General features: G+C 46.7%; 1 protein-coding gene across 1 annotated transcript in view; it reads left to right on the top strand.

Annotated features, from left to right (window-relative positions):
• The window catches only part of LBP (lipopolysaccharide binding protein), a 27329-nt gene that overhangs the window by 2528 nt on the left and 13499 nt on the right, over positions 1-11302 (top strand). Inside the window, exons 2-6 of the mRNA XM_027078318.1 lie at positions 597-711; positions 1869-1997; positions 4724-4879; positions 5477-5540; positions 9258-9321. Of these exons, the coding sequence (XP_026934119.1) occupies positions 597-711; positions 1869-1997; positions 4724-4879; positions 5477-5540; positions 9258-9321 (528 nt within the window). The remainder of the gene's footprint in view (positions 1-596; positions 712-1868; positions 1998-4723; positions 4880-5476; positions 5541-9257; positions 9322-11302) is intronic.

Here is an 11302-nt window from a genome sequence, read left to right as displayed (position 1 = left end):
TCATTAGGTCCCATTTGTTTATTTTTGTTTTTATTTCCATTTCTCTAGGAGGTGGGTCAAAAAGGATAAGCAAGGGTGCTTTTTATCCTGTCAGCCCCTTTTTGCTTTGCAATGATCTCTTTTAACCCTCATGCCATCCCAATGAGGAAAGTATTATTATCATTGCTATTTGACCGACGGAGAACACCGAGGTTGAAAACTTGCTCAAGGTCACCCACCTAGAAAGGTGCCAACACCAGAATCTTAGCCCTAAAATCCTTACAGTCTATTCTACACAGGCTAGATGCCATGAAGGACAGGAAAGAGGGCCACCCTCCAAGCACACAGCACTCCTCCCTCTCAGAGCTGCTGACAAAGACATTGTGTCCTCATCCATAACATGGGCATGAACATAACTACCCCACCAGAAATGCAGTGATGCCCCTGTGTGTTTCTCTTGCTACTTGGTGCTCTAGAGGGGCTCAATAACCTGCAACTGCAATTAATGCTAATCAGGAAGTAGACCTCTTTCCCCAGGGCAGGTGGGAGCCACTGAAGTGTTTAGAGGGAGGGAGGCAGGCTGACTACGCTGACTCCCAGTTTTTTCCCATCCACAGTGGCCCAAGAGGAGCTGGTGGCTCTGCAGAGTAAACTGCATGATGTCGCGCTGCCCGACTTCCGTGGGGACGCCAAGATCAAATACCTCGGCAATGCGCACTATGAATTCCACAGGTGGGGCTCTGAGGTGACTGGGCAGGGGCCGGGGGGTCCAGAGAGGAAGGGAGGGAGAGCCCCAGGACTGGCTCGGGACGTCTCTGGGGCAGACGGTGGGATGGTTCCTCGCAGAATTCAGAGGGAAGTTTTGGGAGGAACTTGGGCCCCTTCATTCATTCATACAACAAATATTAATGAAGACCCGCTAGCTGTGTGACCTGAGCCTCAGCTTCCTTATCTGTAAAATGGGGATAATTTGCTGCCTCTTTGGAGTGATAATCCAGGCTCTGGCCTGGCCACTGGATGTAGCCTGGAAGGGAAGCTAGACCTTAAACATTGTTTTAAATAAACCTTAAATTTTAGATGTAGTAGCCCTCTTAGCCCTGAGGTTGGCACATCTGGAGGAGTCAGCTAAAGTTTCCTGGACGCAGTGGCATTTGAGCTGAGTCTTCAAAGGATATTTAGACCTGAGCAGCTGATGTTTTCTTAAAAAAAGGCATCAAACACTTTTTGAAGGATTGACAATGGAACGGGGGCAATTGAGCCCACAGCTCATCACGCACCTCTCTGCTCCCCACTGATGGCTTCATTCAGTCCTTTTTTTATTCAGTCCATCAGTAAACATCTATTGGGCACCTACTGTGTACCGGGCAAAGAAGATGGAACTTGACCATTCTCTTCCCACTGTTGGCTCCACAATCCACGTCATCTTGGTTTGCTTCTCTCAGCCCTTTTGTGTCTCTTCTTGAGGCTGCCTTCGGCCTCTTCTGAATCTGATTCCCCCACCTGGAGGTGTGGAGGAAAGTGATGATGGGGTGCATCTATGCACCCTGCTCAGGATCCCAGCCAGGGGCACATGAGCTCTGATCCTGACTGTGCAGCTTTGGGCAAATGCATCCCTTCTGAGAGGTTCTATGTCCCCCTCTGTAAAAAGGGAACCTGAACAGTGCTGAACCCACCTGTGAGATAAACTGACATAATGCATGTAAAGTACTTGGCATGGCCGCCTGGTCAGCGCAGGGCACACAGCAGGTATGTGTAGGGAGCCAGAAGCCTGTCTGATGCAGGCTCAGCTGGTCTAGTCCCCGTAGGATGGGGGCGAGAGCAAGACCCCTGCTGAGGCTGGACCTGCCTCTGCCTCCGGGCTGATGCCGCTTCTGTGGGTCTCTCTCCAGCCTGAACATCCACAGCTGTGAGCTGCTTGGCTCTGCTCTGAAGCCCCTCCCCAGCCACGGCCTGCATTTCTCCATCTCCGACTCCTTCATCAGAGTCAAGGGCAAGTGGAAGGTGCGCAAGCGGATACTGTAAGTTGACTCTGCTTCCAGGCCCTCGGAACCTTGGCTTTGGCTTTCATTCCACCCTTCCTGGGTCCAAGGTGTTCCTAGCTTCCCCCATAGCAGACCCCAAGGCAAGAATTCAAGTGCAAGTACTTTATCTGGGGAGCGACCTAAGGAAACATAGAGGGGGTGTGCAGAAGTGAGGTGGGGAAGAAGGAGGTCAGCTTGGCAGCTACCGGAGCTCAACCCTCCCAGGGACCCCTGGCGACAGTGTAGGCAGAGCACACCTCTGAGGTACCCCAACCTCCTGTTTGCCATTGGTCAAGGGTAGCTCTCAGGGGCACGACCTCTCCAGCACTTTGAACTGTTCTCTGACCTCTGAGGTCCTTGGATGGAAGGTGGGTGAGTCTCCTTGGGCTGCCATAATGAAATGTCACAGACTAGGGGGTTCAACCAACAGAAATTTATTTTCTCACACTTCTGGAGGCTGCAAGTCCAAGATCAAGATGTGGGCAGGTTTAGTTTCTTCTGAGACTTCTTTCCTGGCCTTGCAGATGCCTGCTCTGTTGCCATGTCCGCATGTGGTCATCCCTCCATGAGCCAGCACCCCTGGTGCTTCTCTGTGTGTCCAAATCTCCTCTTCTTAGAATGACGTCTCTGGGGCAGACGGATTGGACTCTAGCCCACCCTAATGGTCTCATTTTAACTGAATCACTGTCTCAAATACAGTCCCATTCTGGTTACTGAGGGACCTTCAACATTTGAATCTGGGGGGACACAGTTCAGCCCATAACAGGAGGGCAACTATGGGTGACCTGGCCATATAGACACTGGAGACCTGCCCTGTCCTACACAGTAGCCTCTGGCCACATGTCCTTACTGAATACATGAAAAGTGGCTGGAACAAATGGGGATCTGTCGAAAGTGTGAAACACCATATTTGAAGATTCAGCACAAAAAAGAACATAAGAAATCTCATTAATAAGTTTTACATTGATCACATGTTGAAATGATAATCATATACTATTAAAATGATTCTCACCTTTTTCCTTTTTTTAATGTGGCTGCTAGAAAATTTTAAATTACCCACGTAGTTCACATTATATTTCTGTTGCACAGCACTGCTTTAGAAAGATGCTCAGTATATAGGTCATCTATATTTGCATATTTATTCAATTTCCATGACAGGAATGAGGCTATACTCTTCAAGATCTCTTATATGAGCATACGAATATCTACCTCATTCTTTTTTTTTAACTTTTTTTTAAGTTTTTTTTTTTTTTGATGTGGGCCATTTTTGAAGTCTTTATTGAATTTGTTACAATACTGCTTCTGTTTTATGTTTTGGTTTTTTGGCCACGAGGCATGTGGGATCTTAGCTCCCTGACCAGGGATCAAACTAGCACCCCCTGCATTGGAACGGGAAGTCTTAACCACTGGACCACCAGGGAAGTCCCTGTAGTATTTTTTTTCAGGTGAAATTCACATAACATGAAATTAACCATTTTAAAGTATACAATTCAGTGGCATCTAGTACATTCACATGTTGTGCAACCACCACCTCTACCTAGTCCCACAATATTTCCATCACCCCAAAAGATGCTCCACACCTATTAAGCACTAACTCCCCATTTCCCCCTCCCCCAGTCCTGGGCTACCACCAACCCGCCTCTGTCTCTATGGATTTGCCAATCCGGGACATATAAATGAAATCGTATAGTATGTGACATTTTGTTTCTGGCTTTTGTCATGTAGATAATATTTTTGAGGTTTATCCACACTACAGCATGCATCAGTGCTTTATTCTTTTGTATGGATGGGTAATATTTCACTGTATAACTAGACCACATTTGGCTTCATTCTTTTTAAAGGCTGCATAGCATAGATGCCCACAACTTATGGAACCTATCCCAACTAGTTGACATTTAAGGTTGTCTCCTCATTTCTTGCTATTACCCATGATGCTTCAGTGAGCTGCCCCACACATACATCTTGACTGGACGAGCCACAGAGTAAAGACGTAGAAGTAAAATAACTGGGCCAAAGGTTTGTGGTTAAAATCAGGATAGATCCCACCAGCTTGTGTTCTAGATGTGCTTTCCCAACCAGTGTTTTGTTTTCCCATATCTTCACAAGCACTGGGTATGAAAACTTCTAAACTTTTTATCAACCTGTTAGGTGAAAACTGACATCATTGTTATTTTCACTTTTAATAACTTCTCATGTGCTTATTTGCAATTGAACTTCCTGTTCATATCTTTGATCCCTTGTTTTTCCTTTTGTCCTTTCCTTATTTCTTTGTAGAGCCTTGTTCTTTGTGTATTAAGGAAATTAACTCATATATTAGCCCACATGTCATGGAAATTAGCTCTTTGCCTGGATCAAGAAGCAATTTTTTTTTTTTTACTTTGCGTATGGAATTTTTTTGTTGCTGTTCACTAAAGTTTTAATTTTCAGTGCTGGCAAGTTTATCCACCATTTCCTTTAGGGCTGCTGAGACTTAGATCTAACCTAGAAAGGCTTTTGCCCATCCCTGACCATAAGTAAATGAACCCAAGCTTTCTTCTTGATCTTTTATGGTCTTATTTGTAATAAATCTTTGCTTTGTAATAAATATTTGTAATAATTTTTGTAATTAAATTTTTACTGCAGCTTCACTTATTTGGGGGTAAGAATTGAGATTTATATTTTCCCCCCAAATGGTGGCCGACCCTAGTCTAGGAATCAATTACTACTTCTCTTATCTCCTCTAGGAAACTAGATGGCTCCTTTGATGTGACAGTCAAGGGCATCACCATTTCAGTCAATCTTCTCTTGGGCAGCGACCCCTCTGGGAGACCCAAGGTCGCTGTTTCTAGCTGCAGCAGCGACATCCGTGATGTGGACGTGCACGTGTCGGGAGATTTGGGGTAGGTCACCATCGGGACACTCACCAGCTTGACCCCTGGCTGCAGCCACAGGCCCATTTAGCCCAAGGCCTGGTCACCCATAAGCATGAGGGTCCAGGCGTAATGCATGGGTATATCACGTGCACTTGGAGGTAATTCTTTGGGGGACCTGCTGAAATTAACAGAAGCAGATTTAAGCTCAGAGTACTGGTGTGCCATTGCCACCAAAAGACAAACTTCACCACCAACAGGCAAGTGCAGTCTGACTACTGAAGAAACACAAAGGCTTTTGGCCAAAGGAGAGTTTGTGGAAAATATATAAACCCTTGAGCAAGTCTCTTCAAGTCTCAGTTTTGTTGATTAGAAAAACATGGGTCCTCCAGCCCCTCCCCCAAATCTACTGACTTTGGGGCACAGCAGGGGGCTGGGATGCCAGATGCACTGAATCAGTGAGTGTGCTGGGAACTGGGACTCTGCATATTCATCCCATCCAGGGTTCTGGGACACAGCAGGGGACCAGAATGGGGTGGGGAGGGCTCCCTCGGGGACTGGCCTGGCTCTCCCTCCTGCCCCACTGTCCCTGCGTTCAGTGGCAACACACTGTGCTTCTCTCCCCAGGTGGCTGCTGAATCTCTTCCACCATCAGATCGAGTCCAAGTTCCGAAGAGTATTGGAGAGCAAGGTAAGAACGTCCAAGCGGCTGGCGCTGCCGGGCCACTCGAGGGGCTGGGCCCAAGTCCTTCATGGGCTCTGGCCTCGAACAGCCCTAGGGGCTGGCCCAGGCACACTTGGGCTCAAGGCCCAGAGAGGACAAATCAAGGTCATGAAGCTGGTGTGCAGCAAAGCTGGGGGCAAAATGTAGGTCTCTGGACTCCGAGTCTATCCAGCTAGACAGAAAAGGGTTAGATGCTTGGCCAAGGGGCCAAATGGGGCTGCTTGGCTTTGCTCACTGCCCGCCCGGGCCCTGCAGGCCACAAACGCAAAAAAGAAAATCAACACTTAGGTGGCTTCAGAGACCAAGCAGGAACCTTCGGGAGTGTGTGGACCAGGTGGGAGTTCTGGTTCCTGCCTGGGCGATGAGCACCTGCTTTGTACGCGGAAGCAGCAACAGAGTGTCAGTTCTTCCCGTTAAAAAAATTATGCGAAATCTCCGAATTTTGGAATCTCTGGCTCAGAGAAAGAGGTTTCACGTTAACTTTCAGTTCTTGCACTCACTCACTTCACCCCAAAATCCCATTTCTGGGGTATCATATACCTGGAGCTGTGTCTGTAGCAATGACTGTGCTTGGGAAGGAGAAAGTAACAGAGGAAAAAAACAGGCGCACACACCGCTCTCGGTACATCTGGTTTGGCTTTGAGTGCCTCCTGGTGGTTGAAGGGAGAATAGCATGCAGACCCCACAGACTGGATGTAGCAAGCTGCCTTCTGTTCCTTGTCTTATCCTGGTGTCCTGGGGTCTAGGTGAGCTTGGGAAATATGCCAGCCTCCTTCTCAAGCACCCCATTGCCATGTTGCCATGCCTTTCTGAGTGGGACATAATATTCTTCAGTGGTTTGGATTTATACTCCCCTGCTGATGATGGAGATAATAATGATTAATAATAATAATATATAAAAATAGTACCATATTACAATTAATAATAATATAATAATTATCAGGGTAATAAGTTACCCTGATAATTATTATTTTGATAAATTAATATAATTAATGTTATACAGAATGTGTCACTCTATATAACTATTCTTATTTATAATAATAATGGTGGTTATTTGTTGAGCCTGTGGTTTGGCTAAGAATAATGTACTAATCACTCCACATAGGCAATGCCGCTGGATCTTAACCACAGCCTCTGAAGGAGATACCGTTTCCCACGTTTGAGGGAGAAGGCTCTGAGTGTGGAGTAACTTGTTCGGTGGTCACCTTGTTGACAGGAGGCTAGGTCAGGATTTGAATTTCCTGGAGCTGGGAGCAGCTTGTACCAAAGGCCTTGTCGGGGCTGGTGTCTCAGGAAAGTTGGAGATCTCTCTCCCCTGACCCCTGATCTTTTTTTCTTAAATTTATTTATTTTGGCTGCGTTGGGTCTTTGTTGCTGTGCATGGGCTTTCTCTAGTTGCGGTGAGCGGGAGCTACTCTTCGTTGCTGTGCGCGGGCTTCTCGTTGCAGTGGTTTCACTTGTTGCAGAGCACGGGCTCTAGGCGCACAGGCTTCAGTAGTTGTGGCACGTGAGCTCACTAGTTGTGGCTCGCGGGCTCTAGAGCGCAGGCTCGATAGTTGTGGCACACGGGCTTAGTTGCTCAGCCGCATGTGGGAATCTTCCCGGACCAGGGCTCAAACCCATGTCCCCTGCATTGGCAGGCGGATTCTTAACCACTGCGCCACCAGGGAAGTCCTGACCCCTGATCTTTATAGGGCTTCAGAAATCTTTCTCCCGGGGCAACTAAGAGCCTGGTGCAGGACCGTTCGGCTTCCCCATTCAGGGAGGGATGTGGTATCTGACTAGCAGGGCTAAGAATAATGAGTCCTTGCTGAGTGCTTACTCTCTGGGCCATACACACTCCTCTTCTTATAACCTCACCCCACCCCCGCCAAACACCCTGGAAAGCACTGGGCCTTGTCACTGTATCCTGAGGTGAGGACCCCAAAGCAGAGAGAGATTCTGCAAAGGTCACACAGCCAGTGGAGGCTTAGCAGGATTTGAACCCAGGTTTTCAGACTTCCCTACTACACCCTTAACCACTGCCCCAAGCTGCCTCTCTGGGAGACCTTACTGCGTGTCTGGAGCCGAAGCACCTGAAGGGCTCCCTTCTCCCATTGGGTGAGGTCGACAGAGTTTCCTGGCTCCTTTGAAACCAACCATGAAGGTTCCTCACCACCTCTTTCCTTTATTTCTGGCAGCTCCCCACTACCAAACTCTTCTCCCAGAAACTAGGCCAGCTGCAAAGGGAGGTAAAGATTTCACCCCTTGTCTGCCCAACCCCCAGCCTAGTCCTTCCCCACAACCCTGTGCCTGATTTATGCCTGCTCACCCTTTAGCTTGCCCTTAAAATGCCACCTCTTTAAGGGAGCCATCGGTGACTCCCTCACTAGGCCAGGGACCCATCCATGCTCTTGGACCCCCCTGCCCACGTGCCCCTCCCTCCACTGTATCTGTGCATCCGTTTGCACCACAGGTGATAGCTGGTTAATCAAAAGAGCTGTTTAAAGTGAGGACTCACTCATACACACCTGAACAAAGAAAATATTTACATATGAATCCAATGTTTTAAGATACAGTAAATGTAAATGCAGTTGACCCAGGCCCAGAACTGTTCTTTGCAAACAGTCTCTTGATTGGCATTGCACTGTCCTTCTTTCATTCAACAGGCATCTGCTACAAATTCCAGCTCAGATTTCTTTAACCACAATGAGAATCTAAAGACATTTGCAAAGCAATCCCAATGCAGAATGCTTCTAGATTTTTATGATTGTCTTCCTTGTAAGCTTTTCTGGTCCACACCAATTTACCAGCATTTTCTTTAAGCAACTCACCTTTCCAAAACACTTACCATAGGTTTTTGGGAATTCCCTGGTGGTCCAGGGGTTAGAACTCCGCGCTTTCACTGCCAAGGGTGTAGATTTGATCCCTGGTCAGGGCACTAAGATTCCTCAAGCCCTGAGGCATGGCCAAAAAAAAAAAAAAAGAAGAAGAAGAAGGAAAGAAAACGTAGGTTTTCATAGAAACGACTCTTGTCTCAGTCGTATTTCATGGGTTTACATAAGAAATAATTTGAGAGATTGCAATAACAAGGAAAGCAAACAGGTTAGAGAACACACATTTCCTTTTCTTGAGACGCACGCCGTTCAACTGGGGCAAAAAATTCTGAGTGCTTAGTGTGTGCCGTAGTCCGCTGGATGGGAGGGTTCAGTCTTCCATGGGCAGCAGGGGACATGGGGACTATTGATCAATCCAGCTAACCTGTTAAGTGATGACATTTAAGAAGTATCTGCAATAAGTATACACTTATTTGTGTGGCCATTGCTACTTATTGTCTAGTTCTGCTATTTCAACTCTAGACCCTGGGAGACCAGGGCATCCCAAAGGCAAAGGTCCTTCATAATGGAGTTTCAGGCAGTGCCTCTAGCCACGTCCCCTCATCCGCTGCGTAGGTGACTACCTAGCTCCGATTTCCAGTCCTGGGATGGACTTTGACAGGACCAGCTGGACCCTATTGGGGTCGACATGGGGGCCGACATGTTTTTGATCATTTCTACTTTCTCAGTACATCATAAGCACTTATACATTTTTGTAGAATCAATGACCAGTTAGCAAATAAGTGAAATAATGGAACTAAGACAATTAGCACAGGGCCAGACCAAAGCCAGGGAACTCACTCAGGCTTTCTCTTCCCATATTTTTCAGATTTGCAAAATAATCCAGAACTCGGTGACCTCTGACCTACAGCCTTACCTCCAAACTCTGCCAGGTAGGACACCCCACCCATCCCTGGGATACTTGATTTTTACTAATTTTTATAAGTGCATACATGTACCTTATAAAACCTTACATGGAAGAGAAGTGTTGAAAGTTAAAATTAAAATCCCCTTTTCTCCCCAAATTTTCTTCCAAGAGGTAACCTATTTCCTTTGAATGTTCAAATATAAATATACACATACATAAGCATATGACTATACATTCACATATGTATTCCTTTTGTTCATGAATATATGTGAATATGCATAATTATGAATATATATGTTAGTCTATAATAATAGAGACATTGTTCTTTTGTAACTTGTATACTTTGGAGATCTTTCTACATCAGCACATATAAATTGATCTCATTTTTTAAAACTTTTGTGTAGAAGTTAATACGGAGAGAAAAGTGCTCAAATCATAAGTGAAGAGTTTTTAGAAACTTTTCACGAACTGATCACATGCACGTACCAGCTTCCAGATCAATATACAGAACACGACTGGCCTTTCAGAGTCCTCCCGTGTCTCCTTCTGACACTGCCCACCCCTCAGGGTGACCACTAACCCAGCTTCTGCTAGCAAAGATTAGCTTTGCACTTTGTACATCAATGGAACGATACAGTAGAGTCTTTTATCAAGAGCTGGAGGCTTTCTCTATTCAACTTTGTTTTTAAAGGATACACATTTTATTTATTTATTTATTTAAATTTATTTTATTTATTTATTTTTGGCTGCGTTGGATCTTTGTTGCTGCGCGCAGGCTTTCTCTAGTTGCAGCGAGCAGGGGCTACTCTTCGTTGCGGTGCACGGGTTTCTCATTTCGGTGGCTCCTCTTGTTGCGGAGCACGGGCTCTAGGCGTGTGGGTTTCAGTAGTTGTGGCACGCGGGCTCAGCAGTTGTGCCGCACGGGCTTAGTTGCTCTGCGACATGTGGGATCTTCTCAGACCAGGGATCGAACCCATGTCCTCTGCACTGGCAGGCAGATTCTTAACCACTGTGCCACCAGGGAAGCCCTATTCGACTTTAAAATATGAGGTCAATCCATATTGTTGCATATCGTGAGTTCATTCTCCTTCTGTGTAATCCACCGTGTCCATGTCCCTCCATTTATTTATCTATTGTACTATTGAAGCCCATTTGGGTAGTTTCAGTTTTAGACCACTGTGGGTAGGTGCTGTGAACATTCTAGCTCCTGTGGATGCATGTCTTTGGGTATATACCCAGGAGAGAAATTACAGGTTCTTGTGGTGCACATAGGTTCAGCCTTAGCAGATCCTGCCAAACAGTTTTCCAAAGTGGTTTTAATAGACCTCTTTTTTTTTTTTTCCTTTGGCCACGCCACGTGGCTTGCAGGATCTTAGTTCCCTGACCAGGGATTGAACCTGTGCCCCCTGCAGTGTAAGCACAGAGTCCTAACTACTGGACCATGGGGAATTCATTTTAACAGCTGCACAGTGTTCTATCTTAACGGATGTCTCCATTTATTTAATAAGTCCCCAGCTGCTGGATAGGTAGGTTTGTTGCCATCCTTTGCTATTGCCAACAGTGGGGCAGGGAGCGCCTCACACCACCTCTTCCCCTTCAAATGTAGCAAGTGGAGGCCCCGGATCTCGGCTACACACATAAAGTTGGCAGAAACAGGCCCTGGCAAATTGTTGAGGTGTTCTCTCATGCCTTGGCCCCCAGGTCCTCCACACTCACCTGTTGACATTCCCCTTCAGCAGAGACCCAGGCAGGCACAGACACGCAAGTGCTTGGGACAGAAAACTCCCGTCCCTCCAGGGCCTTGGAGGGGAGTCTCTGGGCCCTTTGGACATGGCCCAGCCTTCCTGGTTATTTGGTTCGTACTGGTAGGAGGCTGGTTTCCTGGAAGATCAAGGTCTCGGTTGTAAACTTGGGGAGCAATAGGTTTGGCTGGAGAGTTTTTCCTATTGTGTGGCTTCCTAGGTGTGGAAGGGCTGCCAGACCTGAGCTCCTCCTGCCCTCAGGGT

The sequence above is a fragment of the Aethalodelphis obliquidens genome, unplaced genomic scaffold, assembly GCF_003676395.1.
Source record: "Aethalodelphis obliquidens isolate GAN/ISIS:26980383/991018 unplaced genomic scaffold, ASM367639v1 scaffold42, whole genome shotgun sequence".
NCBI lineage: Eukaryota > Metazoa > Chordata > Mammalia > Artiodactyla > Delphinidae > Aethalodelphis > Aethalodelphis obliquidens.
The sequence above is the reverse complement of the archived record's forward strand: the minus strand, read 5'-3'. Positions and strand labels throughout refer to the sequence as shown.